The sequence below is a fragment of the Limulus polyphemus genome, unplaced genomic scaffold (genome assembly GCF_000517525.1).
Source record: "Limulus polyphemus unplaced genomic scaffold, Limulus_polyphemus-2.1.2 Scaffold4609, whole genome shotgun sequence".
Lineage (NCBI taxonomy): Eukaryota > Metazoa > Arthropoda > Merostomata > Xiphosura > Limulidae > Limulus > Limulus polyphemus.
Window position 1 is genome coordinate 52083 of NW_013670219.1, and position 20481 is coordinate 72563.

Below are 20481 nucleotides of genomic sequence, written 5' to 3' on the forward strand. Positions count from 1 at the left end.
ATACTTAATTTTATGGATTTTTCTCCAATTTGATACACTGATAGATCTTTTCAAAATACAATTAGGAGTCTTATTTGGTGTAAATATAGGCTACATGTGCAAAGTTATTCAACAAAAACCGCTCAAAGTTGACGAAATGTTTTGTGCACGCCTACGCAAAAAGGCACGTAAGCTATTGGTCTAACATTTTTACTACAGCTTCACCTAAGGGTAAAAGTTGACCGTTTTTAGTTTTTGTCATTCGGATTAAAGACGACTGATTTAGAACAGCAAAACTATAAGGTTAAGCCAAGCAAACTAGATTAGTAGTTTCAAGCTCAAGTTTTCAAAAGAATTATACGGGCGGATGGTTAATTATTGATTGCTAACTTTTTAGCACAATTTTACTAAATTTTATGAATTTATCCTAATTAAAGAGCATTTAGTGTCACGTGATATTAGCGCATTTAGCATAAATAATGATGCTTGATATGGCTGTACCGAGTGCATTTGGGTGATGACAAGAAACTGTTAATCCAACTTCCATGGCGTTACTATAAAGGAAGCTATTAACACTGTTTTAGAGAGGAAAAACTACCACCATATATTTTAAAGAATCTGGTTGGTTCTGTAAAGTACAGATGTGTTCCGAATAATAGGGTTGTGATCCTAAAGCTAATGTTGGTTACTATCTCACTGTGTCACTTTCTTACTTGCTGTGGTTAGTTGGTTTGCATTAACAAAAAGTCAGGATATGTAATCCAAAACACATTAGGTGTGAAAAATGGAGCGTCAAAAAATGATTGAGCCTGCGACTTAAGGGAATGAAATCAAAATTGATGGCCTAACTGGTAGCTACACTTGTAGCATTGATAATAATTTTACACCAAATATTTATTCATTAGTTAGCTAGGTCACATATTTTGTTTTACCGCGGCCTGGCTAACTTGTCACTGCTATAAGTGGAGCTAACAGTTTGGCCGCCAATTTTGATTTCATTCCTTTAAGTCAAACACTCAATCATTTTTGGCCGCACTTTTTTTCACACCTAAATATTTGTGATTAGATTTATTGATAGTATTAAGTATAGTAAAGTTTAGCCCTAACTAAACTAAAGCAAAAAACGTCCACAAGTTATAGTGTTAATTTATTTATTTATCGAATATAGGCCGTACTTAATAAAGGCTTAACTAATGCTAGGCTTAAGAAAAGTGAAGTTATATATTTTGGTGTCTACGATTAGAATTATTTTTTATTATTCTAGAAATCCTTTACTTAAAGAAGTACTGTTGACAATTAAGATATTAATTTGACTGTAAATGTTTGTGGATCTCTGCAGTTATTCTGTAGTTATTAGAATAACTATAATAATAATATATATATATATATATTATTATAATAACTCTGTATTTATTCAACTACATTTTATGTTCTATTTACTCGTTGTTTATAACGAGATTAACTTTGCTAAAGATTCTCACAGTCATGTGCTTAGCATGGCTAGGTGGTTAGAGCGCTTGATTCGCAATCTGAGGGTCGCGGGTTCGAATCCTTTTCATCAAGCATTCTCGACCTTTCAGTCGTAGGAACTTTAAAATGTGACGGTTAATCCCATTTCTCGTTGGTAAAGAGTAACCCAAAAGTTTACGGTGACTATTGTTGACCAGCTGCGTAGATATCCCACGAGTAGCTTCTCGCCAAATTCAAATTTTATTTTTCGGTCATCAATATTGTGTGGTATTTATTAACAATTAGTTAGTAACGAGACAAACAGCAATAAAACTTCGATTCTTTGTTTAGTTAACATTTCGTGCCGTCGCTAATTTTGAATAGTTTGTTTGTTTGAATTTATGCACAAAGCTACACAATGGGCTATCTATGCTTTGCCCACCACGGGTATCAAAACCAGGTTTCTAGCGTTTTAAGTCCACAGACATAATTTTGAAGAGATAGACCACAGAGAAGGCCTGCCCCCCCCCCCCAGTGGCACAGCGGCACGTCTGCGGACTTACAACGCTAGAAACCGGGTTTCGATACCCGTGGTGAGCAGAGCACAGATAGCCCATTGTGTAGCTTTGTGCTTAATTCTAAACAAACAAACAAACAGTCCTGGGACCGCATTGATAGTGGCGCCATCGTGCGTTAGCAGTTTTGCGCACGATTCCTCATTACCTGAACATGTTTTTACATACTAACTGGTGAAAGGTTTAGTAGACAGGGTTTTTTATAAAAGTTTTTTCTTTCTTTCCTAGAATAACTGTGACGACCAGGAGAGTTTTATCTGTTATTACTGGAAGCCAGATGAATCGACATCATCGAATGTATCTTCTACAAGTAATTTAACATCACCGAGTTTATCTTCTACAAGTAGCTTAACATCACCGAGTGTATCTTCTACAATTAATTTCACATCACCGAGTTTATCTTCAACAAGTAATTTGACATCATCAACTGTATCTACGACAAGTAATTTAATATCACCGAGTTCATCTTCTACAAGTAATTTAATATCACCGAGTTCATCTTCTACAAGTAATTTAACATCACCGAGTGTATCTTCTACAAGTAATTTCACATCACCGAGTTTATCTTCAACAAGTAATTTGACATCATCAACTGTATCTACGACAAGTAATTTAATATCACCGAGTTCATCTTCTACAAGTAATTTAACATCACCGAGTGTATCTTCTACAAGTAATTTAACATCACCGAGTTTATCTTCTACAAGTAATTTAACATCATCGAGTGTATCTTCTACAAGTAATTTGACATCATCAAATGTATCTACGACAAGTAATTTAACATCACCGAGTTCATCTTCTACAAATAATTTAACATCAACTTTAATAGGTAAGAAACAAAAATTAAATAAAATGGTCGTCTTTACGTTTGTTTATATTTCACCGTTTACCACAATGGAAATATACATAAAGTGAAAGGATAAGTATTATTAGTATCGTGGAAAAAATCGTTAGATTTGGAATAAATGGAATCTATTTCATGATGCAACGATGAACGATGTAGAACCAAAGAACACAAAATTTCAAAGATGTTATTGACGTTCTCGATGGAAGTGGTAAAACTCGCACAGTAAAGTGGTTAGGGTAGCAATAAACTCCAAAACCACACACCAAGCCAATCTAAGACAATACCTTCCATCCCTAAATTGAAAGAAATTCAAGAGTATGATTACAAAAAAAAAGAACCTTTCAACCCAAAAAAGACATTTTAATGAAGCTAGTCACATCTTCTGGTACCGTCAACAAGATAATGAACAATAATTTGAAATTAACAAAGATTCATAAGCCATAAGCTTCTCGCCACATTTCGAAATCGACATCTCTTTTCATGAGAAATATTGCTGAAGATGCAACAAAGATTACAGCAAGTCCATTCAATCGCATACTTGTAAAATTAAGATGCAACAAAGATTACAGCAATTCCATTCAATTGCATACTTGTAAAATTAAGATGCAACAAAGATTACAGCGACTCCATTCAATCGCATACTTGTAAAATTAAGATGCAACAAAGATTACAGCAATTCCATTCAAGTGCATACTTGTAAAATTAAGATGCAACAAAGATTACAGCAATTCCATTCAATTGCATACTTGTAAAATTAAGATGCAACAAAGATTACAGCAACTCCATTCAATCGCATACTTGTAAAATTAAGATGCAACAAAGATTACAGCAAGTCCATTCAATCGCATACTTGTAAAATTAAGATGCAACAAAGGTTACAGCAACTCCATTCAATCGCATACTTGTAAAATTAAGATGCAACAAAGATTACAGCAACTCCATTCAATCGCATACTTGTAAAATTAAGATGCAACAAAGGTTACAGCAACTCCATTCAATCGCATACTTGTAAAATTAAGATGCAACTCTAAGTGTCTAATACTTCTGGTCTGTTTAAAGCTTATTTGACGGTGTTCATATACAGTGGAACATTCCTCAAGATTTGTGACGTAAGACTGATCTCCTTCCCAAAAGCTTATTAGCATATTATAATGGATTGTTTGTTTGTAATTCAGCACAAAGTTAAACAATGGTCTATCTGTGCTCTGCCCATCACGGGTATTGAAACCCAGATTCTAGCGTTGTAAGTCCGCAGACATACTGCTGTGTCACTGGGGAGCAATTATAATGGAAACTGCAGTATCTGGTAATAGCTTGTAATCATGGCCGCCAAACTGAGCATGATGGAAAAAATAGTTCCAAAGACAACACTGGATTTGGAACATCGTTTTCTTTTCTTTTTTTTTTTAAAGTGATTGATCCTCAATAAATATACTATACCTATATTTTTTTCTGAATATTTAAAACGACTATTTCCTTATGCTTTTCGTAAACAGATATGAAAAGCTAAAACCGATTATTTGTAATTTATTTTCAGGCATATTGCACTACTATATTACGAGTTAAAAAATGTAAAACCAAAGTTTTTGGCACAATTAAAAGTAAAATCTTTATTATTAGTTACAGCCGACTAGTTTCTGTAACATAGTTATCATCATAAGATACTAGCCCTGATGATGATAACTGTGTTACCGAAAATAATTAGCTGTCTCTAATAATAAAGATTTTATTTTCAATTGTGCCAAAAAATGTCGCTTTTTGTGTTGCTGTTTTTAGCCGCGGCTGAGCGGCTCATAGAAAGGCTCTGATGTTTCATTTTCTTTTTTCAAGTACAAACTTTTAGTTCATAGCTTCGTCATCTCTTGACCGATTTGAAATCAAGTTACGGTGTTGGATTCAGGAGGTTAAATCATTTCGATTAATTTATTTTAATCTTACCTAGAAGAATTCCAAGTGCCGCGGCTATTGGGGATTCCCTCTTGTTATAATTGCATCCATCCCAGTGTTACATGATATAAAATTACGCCCAAGGTCTCATACATTAATTTACTCTAATCCTGTCTAAAAAAATTTCCATTTCAGGGTAGGTTGGTAGAGATCCTGATGAGTAATAAAATCGAATCGGGTATACCCGCGCTCAACGCTTGGTATTGCTGGCGCACAAAACTATGGCCAACAAATAAAAAGGGAAACAAAGGTCACATAGATTAATTAACTCTAATTCTGCCTAAAAGAATTTCAGGAGCCACGGCTATTGAAGATTTCTTTTTGTTTACTCTTAAGACCAGTTTTGTGTCTTTTAACTTATAGACAAGCCATTTCTTTCTTATTACATTTATTTTCTATTTATTTATGAGGAGTAAGAAGATAAATACATAGTTCTCATTTGTCTAGAAATAACTAATCGGGACAAACTGCTGTTCCTATAACTCAATAAAAAATGTTATTTGATAGGGAGAAGCTCGTCGTCACTATTAAAACATATGATATAATGAGAAAAGTCTTTAGCTGTTCAAAAGTCATCGATCGAATTTCCATTGCTATATATTTATATATTATTGGCTCACATTTCTCCTTGTATCAGATCTGCCTTTAGTTCTTCTAAAATACAGATGACAAAAAAGTGCCCCCCACATTGGCAAAGTAGTATGACTGGCGTAGCCGGGGGGGGGGGCATGCCCCCCTTTGGCTTGTATTTTTATTTTCTACTAATTTTCCCCATCAATTCCTAATTTAGCTATGTAAATTGTCACAGTTTTATGCTCTTTAGCTTCAACTTATATGTAGTTCACTCAAAATCCTATTCACGGTTTACAAACTTCCAATTTCAGCGTAGTCGCGATAGCTGAGTGACGTCAATAAACTGCTATGTTATAACACCCATTTAATTAATGTAAAGAAATTAATAAAGTTTAAATATTACAAAAATAAATAGAAATTATATGCAAATATGAATGTTAAGACTTGCCCCCCTTCAAATCCCTGGATACGCCAGTGTCTGCGGACTTACAACGCTAGAAACCGGTTTCGATACCCGTGGTGGCCAGAGCACAGATATCCCAATGTAACTTCGTGCTAAATTACAAAAAACAAACAGATAAAAAGCATTCTAAAGGCTATCAAGCTGTTTGTACTTAAGGGTATCTTTGTCCGTTATATCACTTAGGCACTGATTTTAAATCTTGATCCATTACTCAAACAACAGACCTTTACAAAAACCATCTTTTATTTTATGCAAGCTGCATATCAGCTGGCAATAAAGTTGTTTTGTTATAACATGTTGTTTGTTTTCTATCTAAAAGTTATACGTAATGTTGTGGCTCAGATTGGTCTTAAGCTAAGAATGACTTGATCTGAGATCTATATATTGCTTGTAAAAATCATGCTAATGGTTTAATTTCATAATTATTTTTTTTAAAGATTCTTCTTTCCAGTGTACCACTCCAACCCCAGGAACGACAACTAGTCATTGCTTTATGATCTTGTCTCCTATTGACGATCTCCAGTCAGCAGTAGCGCAATGTAGGAATAAAACTGGTGAAGTGGCCAGCCCGACACAAATGTTTAATCATAGTCTATTTCTCTTGAGCCTCATCACAAAGTATAACCTTCAGGCACCATATGTCCTAAGATCTAATACAGACTGCATTGTTTTGTCTGACAATACCACTCGTACTGAAAAGGTAAAAAAAGCGATTTTACGACATATTCTTTATTGTAAGTTCTTGTATTGAAGCTGAAGAACGGTATTTTAGTGATACAAGTTTCTTTTCCTAACTATCTTGTATTATGCTTTATCCTGTTAGTATGCTTGATATCAAGAATGAAGAATAATAGTGTTACTTAGGTGCGACTTCCTTGTATCTCGGTATATCCTTTAGAACATATGATTGATGTCAAGAGTGAAGAATTATAGTGTTACTTAGGTGCGACTTCCTTGTATCTCGGTACATTCTTTAGAACACATGATTGATATCAAGAGTGAAGAATGATAGTGTTACTTCCTTGTATCTCGGTATATTCTTTAGAACATATGATTGATATCAAGAGCGAAGAATTATAGTGTTACTTAGGTGCGACTTCCTTGTATCTCGGTATATTCTTTAGAACATATGATTGATATCAAGAGCGAAGAATTATAGTGTTACTTAGGTGTGACTTCCTTGTATCTCGGTATATCCTTTAGAACATATGATTGATATCAAGAGCAAAGAATTATAGTGTTACTTAGGTGTTACTTCCTTGTATCTCGGTATATTCTTTAGAACATATGATTGATATCAAGAGCGAAGAATTATAGTGTTACTTAGGTGTTACTTCCTTGTATCTCGGTATATTCTTTAGAACATATGATTGATATCAAGAGCGAAGAATTATAGTGTTACTTAGGTGTTACTTCCTTGTATCTCGGTATATTCTTTAGAACATATGATTGATATCAAGAGTGAAGAATGATAGTGTTACTTAGGTGCGACTTCCTTGTATCTCGGTATATTCTTTAGAACATATGTTTGATATCAAGAGCGAAGAATTATAGTGTTACTTAGGTGTTACTTCCTTGTATCTCGGTATATTCTTTAGAACATATGATTGATATCAAGAGTGAAGAATGATAGTGTTACTTAGGTGTGACTTCCTTGTATCTCGGTATATCCATTAGATCATATTATTGATATCAAGAGTGAAGAATGACAGTGTTACTTAGGTGCGACTTCCTTGTATCTCGGTATATCCTTTAGAACATATGATTGATATCAAGAGTGAAAAATGATAGTGTTACTTAGGTGTGACTTCCTTGTATCTCGGTATATCCATTAGATCATATTATTGATATCAAGAGTGAAGAATGACAGTGTTACTTAGGTGCGACTTCCTTGTATCTCGGTATATCCTTTAGAACATATGATTGATATCAAGAGTGAAGAATGATAGTGTTACTTCCTTGTATCTCGGTATATTCTTTAGAACATATGATTGATATCAAGAGTGAAGAATGATAGTGTTACTTAGGTGCGACTTCCTCGTATCTCGGTATATTCTTTAGAACATATGATTGATATCAAGAGTGAAAAATGATAGTGTTACTTAGGTGTGACTTTCTTGTATCTCAGTATATTCTTTAGATCATATTATTGATATCAAGAGTGAAGAATGATAGTGTTACTTAGGTGCGACTTCCTTGTATCTCAGTATATCCATTAGAACATATTATTGATATCAAGAGTGAAGAATGATAATGTTACTTTCTTTTATCTCGGTATATTCTTTAGAACATAAACATTTTAGTAGATTGCGTTAAAACTTTGATAAGTGAACAAAGTGTGTTCAGGTTTGAAACTTCGCGCAAAGGTTGTCTGCGCTAACCGTCCCTACTTTAGCAGTGAAAGACTAGAGGGAAGGCAGCTAGTCATCACCACCCATTGCTAACTCTTGGGTTACTCTTTTACCAATGAATAGTGGGATTGACAGTCACATTATAACGCGAGCATGTTTGGTGGGACAGGGATTCGAACCCGCGACCAGCAGATTGCGAGTCAAGCGCCCTAACCACGTGGCCAATATGATCATGACTTACATATCTTTGTGTGAATGATCAAAACCTATAAGTGTATGTATGTATACGTATATATATATGTATATACTACGATAGGAAAACAAGATCAGTGAAACTTAACAGTAAGGATGATTAGAGCTTGTAATTGGGAGCTGTTTTTTAGTTGAAGCCATATTTAAAAAAATCACATTCTTTTGTATTTTTTTTCTGATGCAAAACAGAAACTGTAATTGTAGTTCCTGAACTGGCGTAACTTTTAAATACGCTCTCAAGTTGTTGGGATTTCTTTCCACAATAAATCTAGATGACTTACTTAGTGGAATCCTCCCCATCATACTTTTATTTATTTCAAGAGAAAAATTATATTGCCTCTGTCACAAAATGACTTTTCTAAAATTCGGGTAATGTGACAGATGAGTGGTCAATGATGTTTATCAATTAACTCGTTTTGTGTATAAGAATATGATAATGATTTAATGTTTTCATACATAAATTCCTTTGTTGTTATTTTCGTTAAATCGTGCGATTATTTCGATCTTTGTATTAGATTTTAGAAATACTTTTATAAATTTATTACTCAACACAAATTCATTATCTATTTTTATTACGATATAGTTGTTAGCGTGTCGGACTGTAGAGCTAAGATTTCGTGGTTCTCATACTGTTACCTCTATAAAAAAAAAAATTGCGCTTCGCACTTTCGTACCGAGGGTGAGTCATAAGAATGACGGTCAAATCTTATTATTCGGTGTGACAAGAGTAGCCCAAGAGTTGGCGGTAGGTGGTAATGATTAGCTGCCTTTCCTCTAGACTATCCCCTGGTGGATCAGCAGCAAGTTTACAACGCTCAAGTCCGGGGATCGATTCCCCGCGGTAGACAGAATCCTGTGTAGCTTTGTTTTAAAATATACCATCTGGTCTATCACTTCAAAATTAGGAGTGGCCCTCGTATAATTTACGCGAAATACAATAAAACAAACAAATATTTTTCATTAATTATAAAAAAATTATCGAGTATGGACTTACGAAACTTAAGTTCAACTTGTACTTTTAGCAAATTATTTTCAAGCAATTCGAAGTACTCATTGTTTTTAGTTTTTTTCCTAACCGAATAATTTCTGGGTTTATGGGACAGTTGGGCCTATCTTAAAAAAATACTTAAAATAATGCTGATTGTTAAATCATTTTTGCTCTAGAACTGCCAAACAGAAGGGTGGTATGTTTGCTATCAAGAAAACAATGGAACAGAAAAGGCCACAACGCCTGGAAACGTGATAAATGAACCAACAAGTCAATCATCTTTAAATGGCTCCAGTACTTCCAGAAACGTGGGAAATAATCCACTAAATGATCAAACTTCCCCTCCTCCTGTAAGCGTGGAAAATAAACCTAGTACTGAAACAAATCTGGATAGTTCTAGCCCTGAAAATGTGAGAAATAAATCTAGTGCTGAAACAAGTTCGGATACTTCCAGCCCTGGAAGTATAGAAAATAAACTGAACAATGACTCAAAAGCTGGTAAGTTGAGCTACCGATTTTTAGAAATACTAAACGTTAATCTGTATTTATAGGTAACGCATCAAATTGTAAAGTGAAAGTCAAAGAAAAAAATAACGATCTTCATAACATAATTATTTTAGAGAGACTCATTTTAAGAATTTTTTAATTGTAATTTTGAAAAAAAATACCGTAGTTCTAATGTGGTAATATTGAAATTATTTAATTAAACAGAATTGGTGTTCTATCAAAGAGAATTCACGATAAATTATTACAGCTTTTGTATTGTTGTTTTCACGAAATATCTAAAAAATATCTTTCTTTATCTATCTGAAATTTTAACGATTAAACACAACAAAAAACTACTTGAAATTTTCTTGATAAACACGTCTGTTTTGACTATCGTGTAGTCAGTTTGATAAACTTAAATATACTTTTGATACTCTCTTTTGTGTGTGTGTTCAATTCCTAAAGCAGGTCTCATTTAGCAAACGTGGTAATTTTGACTGAACTTGAAAAGGTAAGTATTGAAGTGCACATTAATTTGAAAACATGTGAACTTAGTATGTACTGTGTGGCAGAGAGAGATTGTCTTTTGAAGCACAAAAGGGTACTAAAGAGATTATCTCTTTAAAATCAAAAAGGTACTAAATAAATTGTCTTTTTCAACCCAAAAAGGTATTAAAGAGATTGTTTCTTTAAGACCGAAAGGGTACTAGAGAGATTGTCTCTTTACGACCAAAAGGTACTAAAGAAATTGTATTTTTAAACCCCAAAAAAGGTATTAAAGAGATTGTTTCTTTAAGACGGAAAAGGTACTACAGAAACTTTTTCTTTAAGTCCAGAAAGGTACTAAAGAGATTATTTCTTTAAGCTTAAAAGGTACAATAGAGATTGGCTCAAGATTTCATATTGTATCTTAATCTTTAAAAAAAAAATACTGGAGTGAACATGTATTTTAAAAGAGACAGGAACTTGATGTATATTGTGTGTTTCATAGGTTGTATGAAAGGTGCATATGCAAGTAGCTGTATGCTTTTGGAGGTTGAAAGAGTCCTACATGGAAAAAATATTTTACTTGAATAAATGTCTCTATTAGAAATTACGACGCCTATTGGCATTTATGCGTAACTCAGTAAGCTGGTGTAACATTAATGTTTCTTAAAAGTTAAATAAAGATATTATTTAATGTTTCATACATTGCAATAAATTCTTGACAGAAAGTGTACCACCTTTTCTTTCACCAAAACCGAAAAAGAACAATTTGCATAGTTCAAATTGTTTTTAATCACACTTTTTATTACTTTTATTGATAACATATTAATTAGTTAACGCTGTTATCACCAAGAGGCTCTTCCTCCAAAAGCAGTATCAAGTAGGCCAAAGTGTAAAAATGTCAATTTAAAATATACGATAATTATTATTATTTTTATACTAGCAGCGTTGCCCAGGTTTTCGAAAAAAAAAAACAACAAAAAACTCTAATCTCTCTGTTTCCCTATTCCATATTTCGATAGGTAAAAAAATAGTTTGTAAATGTATAAAAAAATACAAACCCTTAGGTTTAATTTTTGAAAATAAACTATGAATGATGTTTTTTTTTGTTTCTCTTTCACTGGCAAGGATAAATAGGCCCTTATGGAGACTATTTAGATTATCTTATACAGGTATGAGTACCCATTCTAGCGAAGAGGGTAAGCCTAGCTCAATTCCCACCATTCCCCGTCAACACTCCTCAACTATTAAAATTTCAAACGTAAATATTGTTACGTATCTGCTTGTTTGTTAATTTCCGATATAAATTCTTTCTGAGGAACTTCAGCAATACAAGTCGCTTCTTGATTAAAACTAGTTTATTCTTTCTCGATACAACTCTGTAATACACAGTAATTTCACAATCAATACGTTTCTCGTCTCTTTACTTAACAACCTTTATAACACACGCTATAAATCACAGCGATTCACAAGCTCGATAACTTCGCTCTATGCGACGACTGCAAAACACACACAATTTACGTCTCAACGTCACTACTGTTCGGTTGACTCAATTATCTATATCCAGCTGACTTTCTTTGCCAGGCTTACATACTAAAAAGGGGGCATCTAGATCACACTCGAGCTGCCGGGCAAATTCATGATCATTCGAGAAACTCCAGCGCGCATGCTCCCAGAATCACGCGACTTCCGCTGTCGTAACAATATGTATGTAATATTATGTTGAATTTAAATTCGATGACGAGGAACCCGCTTTGAGACTAATAATGGCTGGAGACGGCTTGGATGGGTAATGAAGAAAAACTTTAATTTAAGTTTAACATAACAGCAAATGTACAAAGAGGTCACATGACCGGATACTGTTGCAAAACTTAGAAGAGGTATCTTTGTTCAATACTGTATATATATATCCGTGTCAGTGTAAAGTACTTGTACTTGATGATGGCAAAACCTTGTCGAAACATTTGCTATTATGTTAAACTTATATTAAAGTTTTTCTTCATTACTCATTCAAGCCGTCTCCAGCCATTATATTGAAGTTGCTTTAATGTAAATTAAACATATTTTATGAATATGATACAGTATTCACATTATGACATTGATGTATGAAATATACTACAAACAAAATGCAATATTGTACTTTATAATGTATCAAAAGAAAAAAATCCACTTCCAGGTATGGAACCACCCAGGGAAAAAAATAGAATAAAATACATTTGCTGACTTGACTTTAATCTCATTTTACACAACAAATATTGCTACTAATATAATGCAAGCCTAATTTTATTTCATAGACTGAGCCTACCGTTTGCTTTTTCACACACAATATCCTAATTCTGCATACATTTCTTTTGTATGTGAGGCTAAATATATGATGTATTAGTAGATGTATAATTAATTATCTATAACTAAATATGCCTGTCTATTCTAACAAAAAAATACAATTTCCAGATTCAACAAATCTTCCACCTCATGCGAACGTTCTACCAGTTACTCAAACTTCACTTTAATCGCATTGTACATAATAAGTATTGGAATTGTTACGTATCTGCTTGTTTGTTAATTTTCCGTATAAATTCTTTCCGAAAAACTTCAGCTGATACAAGTCCTTTCTTTAAATAAAACTAGTTTATTCTTTCTCAATACAACTTTGTAATACATAGAATTTCCACAGTCGCTTTAACTTAAACACACGCTATAATTCACAACGATTCAAGCACTTTACTTACGGTTACTACCGCTCACATGATTCAATTATCTGTCTCTATATCTCTCTTCAATCTGCTATTCAATTATTTATCTATCTATGCCGTCACTTCTCGCCGGTCTTACATATACGAAATAGAGGGCGTCTGGTAAACACTCGAGCCTTCACGAACGTTCTAGACACTCATTACGTGTTACCAGCGTCACGTGAATTCCGCTGTCGTAACAGAATTTAAGCCTTACTCTTTTCACGTAGTCTAGTTTATGGCAGACGGTTTGTTTTTTCACACAATACATTCTAATTCTGCATATATTTCTTTGTGTTTGAGGTTAAATATATAATGTATTAGTAGATGTATAGTTAATCATCTATAACTAAATAGGCCTATGATGCTATATTCTAAAGTAAATGTGAACTCAAACTTGCCCAAAAATGTCATATCTGCATAGAATATATTTGTGTAATGTATGTTAACGATAAAATTACCAGGTTCTTCTAGCAGACGTTAGACGCGTATATCAAAGAACAATTGTCGTTTTGTGCACCTTCACACGAGAGAAGTGACTTGCGCAGTGAATGAGGCGGACAAACAAGTAAGCAAGCAAACAAACAAACATTTTGACTTTTGTATATAGACTAGCAGCGTTACCAGGGTTTTCAGAGGAAAAAACCTCAACTCCCTCTGTTTCCCCTTCCATATTTCGAAAGGTAAAAAATGTCTTGTGAATTTATGAAAAACCAAAAAAAAAAAAAAACAACCTTAAGTTTGATTTTTGGAAATAAACTACGAACCTGTTTTAAATCAGGGCTTATTTATGAACGATGTTTTTTGTTCTTCCTTCACTGGCAAGGATAAATAGGCCCTTATGGAGAATATTTAGGTTATCTTATCTTATTCAGGTTATCTGACGAACACGATAAGCCTAGCTCTATTCCCTCAAGGCCCGGCATAGTTAGGGCACTCCACTCGCAATCTGCGGGTCGCGGGTTCGAATCTCCGTCCCACCAAACATGCTCGCCCTTTCAGCCGTGGATGCGTTATAATGTTTCGGTCAATCCCATTATTCGTTGGTAAAAGAGTAGCCCAAGAGTTGGCGGTGGGTGGTGACGACCTCGTTTTAGTCTTTCATTGCTAAATTAGGGACGGCTAGCGCAGATAGCCCTCGTGTAGCTTTGCGTGAAATTCAAAAACAAACAAACAAAAAGATATGTTTGCTAAATCCACATTCTCAAACACTTCAGTCCTCTGGTGGAGAAGAGGCAAGTCTATGGACTTTCAACGCTAAAATCCGTGGTTAGATTTCCCGCGGTAGACACATTAGATAGCCCAATGTGACTTTTTCTAAAACTAACAAACAAATTTAACACTTAATCATAAAGGCAATATTTTCATAAACTAACAAAATAAACATTAAAAATTTCATCTACTGTCACATTATATAAAAAAATTCTTATTTGTTTGAAGTTAAGCACAAAGCTACACAATGGGCTATCTCTGATCTGCCCACCACGGGTATCGAAAACCGGTTTCTAGCGAATAAAAATTATTATAAAATTTTATTTTCTTTAAAAAACATTTTGAAAAAAAAACTTTTATAAAAAGCTATTTATAAGAATTATTTATAGAAATCCATATGAAACTTGTTCCATTTGGGCACAGTATATATTATTTTGAAAATAAGACAATAAAACAGACCTTCATTTATAAAATGACTTTTTAATTAATTATTTATTTTTGTTTCTTACCTTTAAAGACCTCTTTGATAATTGGCTGTTTATTTGACACTGGTGCAACGTAAAGTGCCCCCCAGTGGCACAGCGGTATGTCTGCGGACTTACAACGCTAGAATCCGGGTTTCGATACCCGTGGTGGGCAGAGCACAGATAGCCCATTGTGTAGCTTTGTGCGTAACTTCAAACAAATAAGAAAACATCTAGAAAGAATATAAAGAAAAACATATCTTCGTATAAGAAAACTGGCATTTTTTTTTTACGAATGTCTGAAATTTCATACCTCGAGAAAAACTAGCTTTAATAGTAATGTAAGAACTCAGTTTTAGTGTTGCGAAAGGAAATGTTTTATGCATAATCATATTTGACACGGACAACGACGGTTTCTCAGCGCTCGTTTCAACAGTCGATAACACAAAAATCAATAGGCGCTTAATTAACCGATATGACTTCTTACGGAGTACCATGAATGCTTGTTTCATTCTTCAGCTGCTTAAGGCATACGACGGTTGAACGGATATGTCCTGGAAGTAACTTGTATATCCGTAACTTGTATCGTTTTTGTACATTTTCAGACGGAGAACCTTTTTAATTATAATACATACTGTTGCTTAGGGCACGTGTGCGACTTTTGCCACTGAACTTTGTGTTCGTGGATTCTAACCTGCTACAAAAGCTACACTTACTATGGCTGGGAAACAAGTCTTTGGAGATCTCTTTCTGGATGGTCATGACGCCCCCAGTTGATCAATATTCTTTTATTTTCCAATGCGATTAAGTATTAAGGAAATCCCCATCTTGGAAATTTTAAATTCCCGATCTCAACACGTCAATTTTCTGTGTTTTCTGTGGCATCACGTTACCTATGAACGCCAACTAATGTCAAATTGTAGTTCTGATACATGCCGTTATACCGCGACTTTCTGTCGGCATTAGTCATCACATAACTTACTGAATTGCATATGTTCAAAATTGTTAACACAACATACTCAACCCTCTGTATATGTATTAAATTACATATAGAACAGGCTGTTCCTTTTAATGGTATTGTGTAATGTAAACACTGTACACATACACATACGTAATAACGTTATTGTTTAATAGAACAACTCTTATTTTCTGTATGCTTCTGGAAATAATACACTGTGCAGTGACATGCCAGAGTGAACATTGCGTTTTAAAATACTGTGTATGAGTACGTAATGCAAAAAAAGTTTGTAATGAAAACAACATCAAAGTAATAAATAAAAAAAAAAATGTTTCCTATTGAGTATTCTTGTGTTTTTATCTACAAGATTTTATTTGTTGTCATATTGTGGTATGTGAAGCGTTTCAAATGATTTTTTGTCATTTTATTTCGGAAAGATGAATATTTCTTGTTCACCAAGATTTCAAAATTGTTCATACATGCACACATTTGTCGCACAAGTAATACAAGTAAGTGTAGATAATTGGTTTCAAGGTACATTGCATAATTTTTGAGCAAGTCACACATTATCAACAATCATTTCTGTTTTGTTGTTTTTGGACTTTCCCGTAGAAGGTGTCGCTGGAGAATTCCGCAGGCTTATATTAATATGTTCTCTAGTAACATCGAACACGTACAGATTTAGGTTTCAGGTTATGGGATGATCAAGTGACGTAGGTGACAAGTGCACGCTGGGAGAATTGACCCTAATATAATCTGTATATAGTGGTTAGTTATTTCAGTTTAAGACTTTATTTTTATCAGACTTCCATTTGAGAAAGATTTCTCAAATGTTAGAGCGAAGTTCTGTCCTGTCGTTCGTTTAGATTACACTCATGCCTGCTGAATTGTATGTGTTTATGTGTACAATAAAACACAAATTCTTTACATTGTTTTATGTTGTCCAGTCTCCTTTCTCCAAGCCAGTCAAGTAAGAAATTCAGAGTAACTCTAATGAAGTCAGAGCAGTTAACTATTCTAAATCATGAAGGTTATTAGTGTACCTGAAAAATACTCCAGAGTCACAGGTATAGCTCAGCTGTAACAAATATCCATTCGTCTGTCTCTCATTGACCATCCATACACCTAACTAAGTAAACTAAAGCAAAAATTAATAACATTGACTTCTCTCACGTGCTATTTTTCAATCTTGAACAACGTGAAATCAACAGCCTATACTGAAATACTTTAGTTTATAAATCTGTAAGAAAACTTCACTAGATACAAGATTCAAACTTTCTTAAAGTAATAGCCGCGAAACTTTGCACTACAGCACATGGAATCTTCCCTCAGGACAGCGTTGTAATATTGTGAGATGCCCTAATGTGTATAAGTGAATAAATAAATGAAAAATCAAAGCACGATTTTAAAACGAAAATGAATCAAACAGATAAAATAATACAGTACTTTGTGTTAATGTCAACTCAAGAAATGAAAATCACGTTATTCTAGCTAAATCTAGCATAAAATCTAGTGTATTCATGGAGTATAGTTGTTGTTTGTTAGAGCTCTTATTAAAAGAAATAACTATATAAAGTACTTGTTTCCTCTAATATTCGGAGAAACTGTTATTTATCAAATTAAAAAGAAACAACAAAAAATGTCATTAATATCTCTATTTCACATTTCTTTCTTACTTTATTCTCCCCCCCCCCCCCCATGGATTAGCAGTAAGTCTGAGGTCCTTACAGCTAAAAATGCCCATGATGGAAAGAAAAAAGATAAAAAAATAACCCATTATGTATGTCAAGAACTTACCTTTTTATAGTAAATATAGTAAGTTAAAATATATATATATATGAATGTGTTGGACTAAGGATTCTTCTACAGTAGGTGTCTGTGACTGGTTGGTGATAAATTCAACGATAAATAACGGTACGCACTCTACTTGTTTTAAAATAATACATTCAAAATAAATTAAACAAATGTACAAAACAATTATTTACACTACATATATATATGTATATATCATAGTTGTACCTTAATTACTATACAGTTTTTCTTCTTGTTGTCAAAAGTCCACTTAGGCCCATTCAATTGCTTTAGAATTCAATTTACAAGCCGAACTATCTTTCTCTATTTTTATCTTAAACACTATCAGTGTATGATTTACTTATTCCTTTTCTTCTCTCTCTCTCTCTTTTTATCACAACAGTATCGGTGTATAATTCACTTACGCTGTCACTGAGTTACTGCAGTTGAATCTTTAACTTCCGATACTCGTCTGCTTTTTCGTATTTAGGCCTACTTCCAATAAAAGTGTGCTTTTCGCATATAGGCCTGCTTCCAAACAATCGTCTGCTTTTTGTCAAAGTTCACACAGGCAGGTTTAATTGCTTTAGAACACCCTTTGACGAGACAAATTATTATCCTAAATGTAAAAACACTGCTAATCTCACTTTAACATATCAACCGTTAGGCTATTCACTTCTACGACGGTTAATATTACTTTGTTCAACCTTTTTCTGACCGAAACTCTCTTTCACTCGGCTTTACTTTTGGCTCTCTTCCCGCTCTCTGGTCTCTCCACTGGTCGCCGCTTTTTATATCTCTCACTGAGGTGTTCTAGAAATATCCGCAACCTCAACATCAATAACATACAAACACAACTTCCAATAATTGTCTGCTTTTAACTCTCTTATTGTAAAAAAAACTAAACAATCACGAAATACTAACTCACAAAATAAATTAATTAATACTACTTACACTAAACAACCTTTTATATCTGACAATGTACCTTATTTTGTTTTTAGAGCTTAAACAAAAAAGTTTCACATGCGCGTTAATTATACCGAAATTGACAAACGATTATATTACTGTTTTATAAATGACTTCTGTAACCAATAAAACCAAGATAACTGTAAGGTATTCACAGATGGGGCCGATTTCCCGACAGTTGCCCTCCAGTGGCACAACGGTATGTCTGCGGACTTACAACGCTAGAATCAGGGTTTCGATACCCGTGGTGAGCAGAGCACAGATAGCCCATTGTGTAGCTTTGTGCATAATTACAAACAAACAAACAATTCCGGACAAGTATCAAACAGAATAATCTACAATAATGGCAGAATTTATCCAGGACATTTCCAAGAATTTTGATAGAGATAATTGAACTGAGTGTTCCTTTTAGTGCATAAATAACTTAGCTAAACACATTTTGAAAAAACAAACAAAATATTTATTTGAACATTAAAAAACGAAGACTAGAACATATACCCATAATAGACAAGTTGATAGTCCTTCCTTCCTTCCTTTAGGCGCCACGGTTGAACAGCTGTAAGTCTATGGCTTTACAACTCTAACATCCGGGGTTAGATCCCAGCGGTAGACGCAGTAGATAGCCATACGTGGCTATGCTCTAAAACAAACAAAATATTTCTCCCTTTAGTTGATGTTCATTCCTGTATTTTTCGTTCTCTCGAGATTAAATACTTCAACCCAAAACACGCAGATCTTCCAAAAAAGATCCGATTCTTCTTGTTGATCAATCAATGGAGTATTGATTTAATAACGCGTACTCAGATCCAAAATGTTAACTTGCTTTTTTTTGTCCACTTGACAGCGTCACCTCATGACCTCTGTTCCCTGAAATCATTAGCTTCATAATAGGCCAGCAAAAGTTACTTCACTGCCAACTTGTTCAGCCCATATTTTACACAAAATAATGAAACAACATCCCAGACATAGGAGACATCACTCACTAAAAAGAATCAACTATATCAAGATAATGCTAGCAACTCTCTGGACCACATGTTGCCTCCATGCGGAAACTCAATAATTAAAAAATTATTGAATTACTACAGAAGGTAAAAACCCATGATATTCCTGCTTATTATATTCCTATCTTCTTTCTCTGAGGCCTGTCCTCAAGACTAAAATTACAATGAACTTTAATGCCAATCATTTTAAAACTCGCAACATGATCGAATGTTAAATTTAACTTATTCCTAGAAACACTTAACCCTTTAACAACGAGCCTCTTAAACATTCTTAGCACAAAAGAAAAGTTCTTTATCATTAAGTTATTATATATATAAATATATATTACAATAGTCAAATTATTTTCGACTTCAATTTTCAAATTCAAATACAAGATACACATCACGTAGCATATAAAATATACTTTAATAATGGTTTAGCAGATATCACATAAGAATAAAAAAAATCTTTAATGATGAACTACTGTAAAATACTCTTAATGCATACAAAACAAAAACCTTTTACAGCGATTTAACGAAGTAAGATTAAGAAAAATAAGGGAAATGTTACACTGTCCACTTTAGGAGTGGACAGGCTGACAAAAAGAGACTAATTAGTGAGATAAAAAAAACCCGGAAAATATTTGGTCGTCAAGAAATTAATGTCGCGTTTTGGAATACTTTCATTAATCATCCCCAAAAAACGAACATCACGTTTAATAATTAAACGAATCGCCTAAACGTCACGTTAGCGTCACCTATATAATGTGTAAAGTTGAGTATACTCTAATCCCTTATAGTGATGGCACACGACGAGACACACATTCAGCATGTAATGCTGTTTTAATACAAGAAGGGAAACAATGCCTCTGTAGCCACAAAGAATATCAAAGATGTTTATGGAAATGTTTTCGTTCAAGTGACTTTAGCCTTTAAAACTATGATGGCAGGGGCCGACATGTTGGAACTGATGCTCTGAAGA

General features: G+C 33.9%; 1 protein-coding gene across 1 annotated transcript in view; it reads right to left on the reverse strand.

Annotated features, from left to right (window-relative positions):
- Positions 1 to 2266: 2266 nt before the first annotated feature.
- LOC106471419 overlaps positions 2267 to 20481 on the reverse strand; it is a 20497-nt gene continuing 2282 nt past the window's right edge. Inside the window, exon 2 of the mRNA XM_013932018.1 lies at positions 2267 to 2802. Coding sequence (XP_013787472.1) covers positions 2267 to 2802 — 536 coding nt within the window. The remainder of the gene's footprint in view (positions 2803 to 20481) is intronic.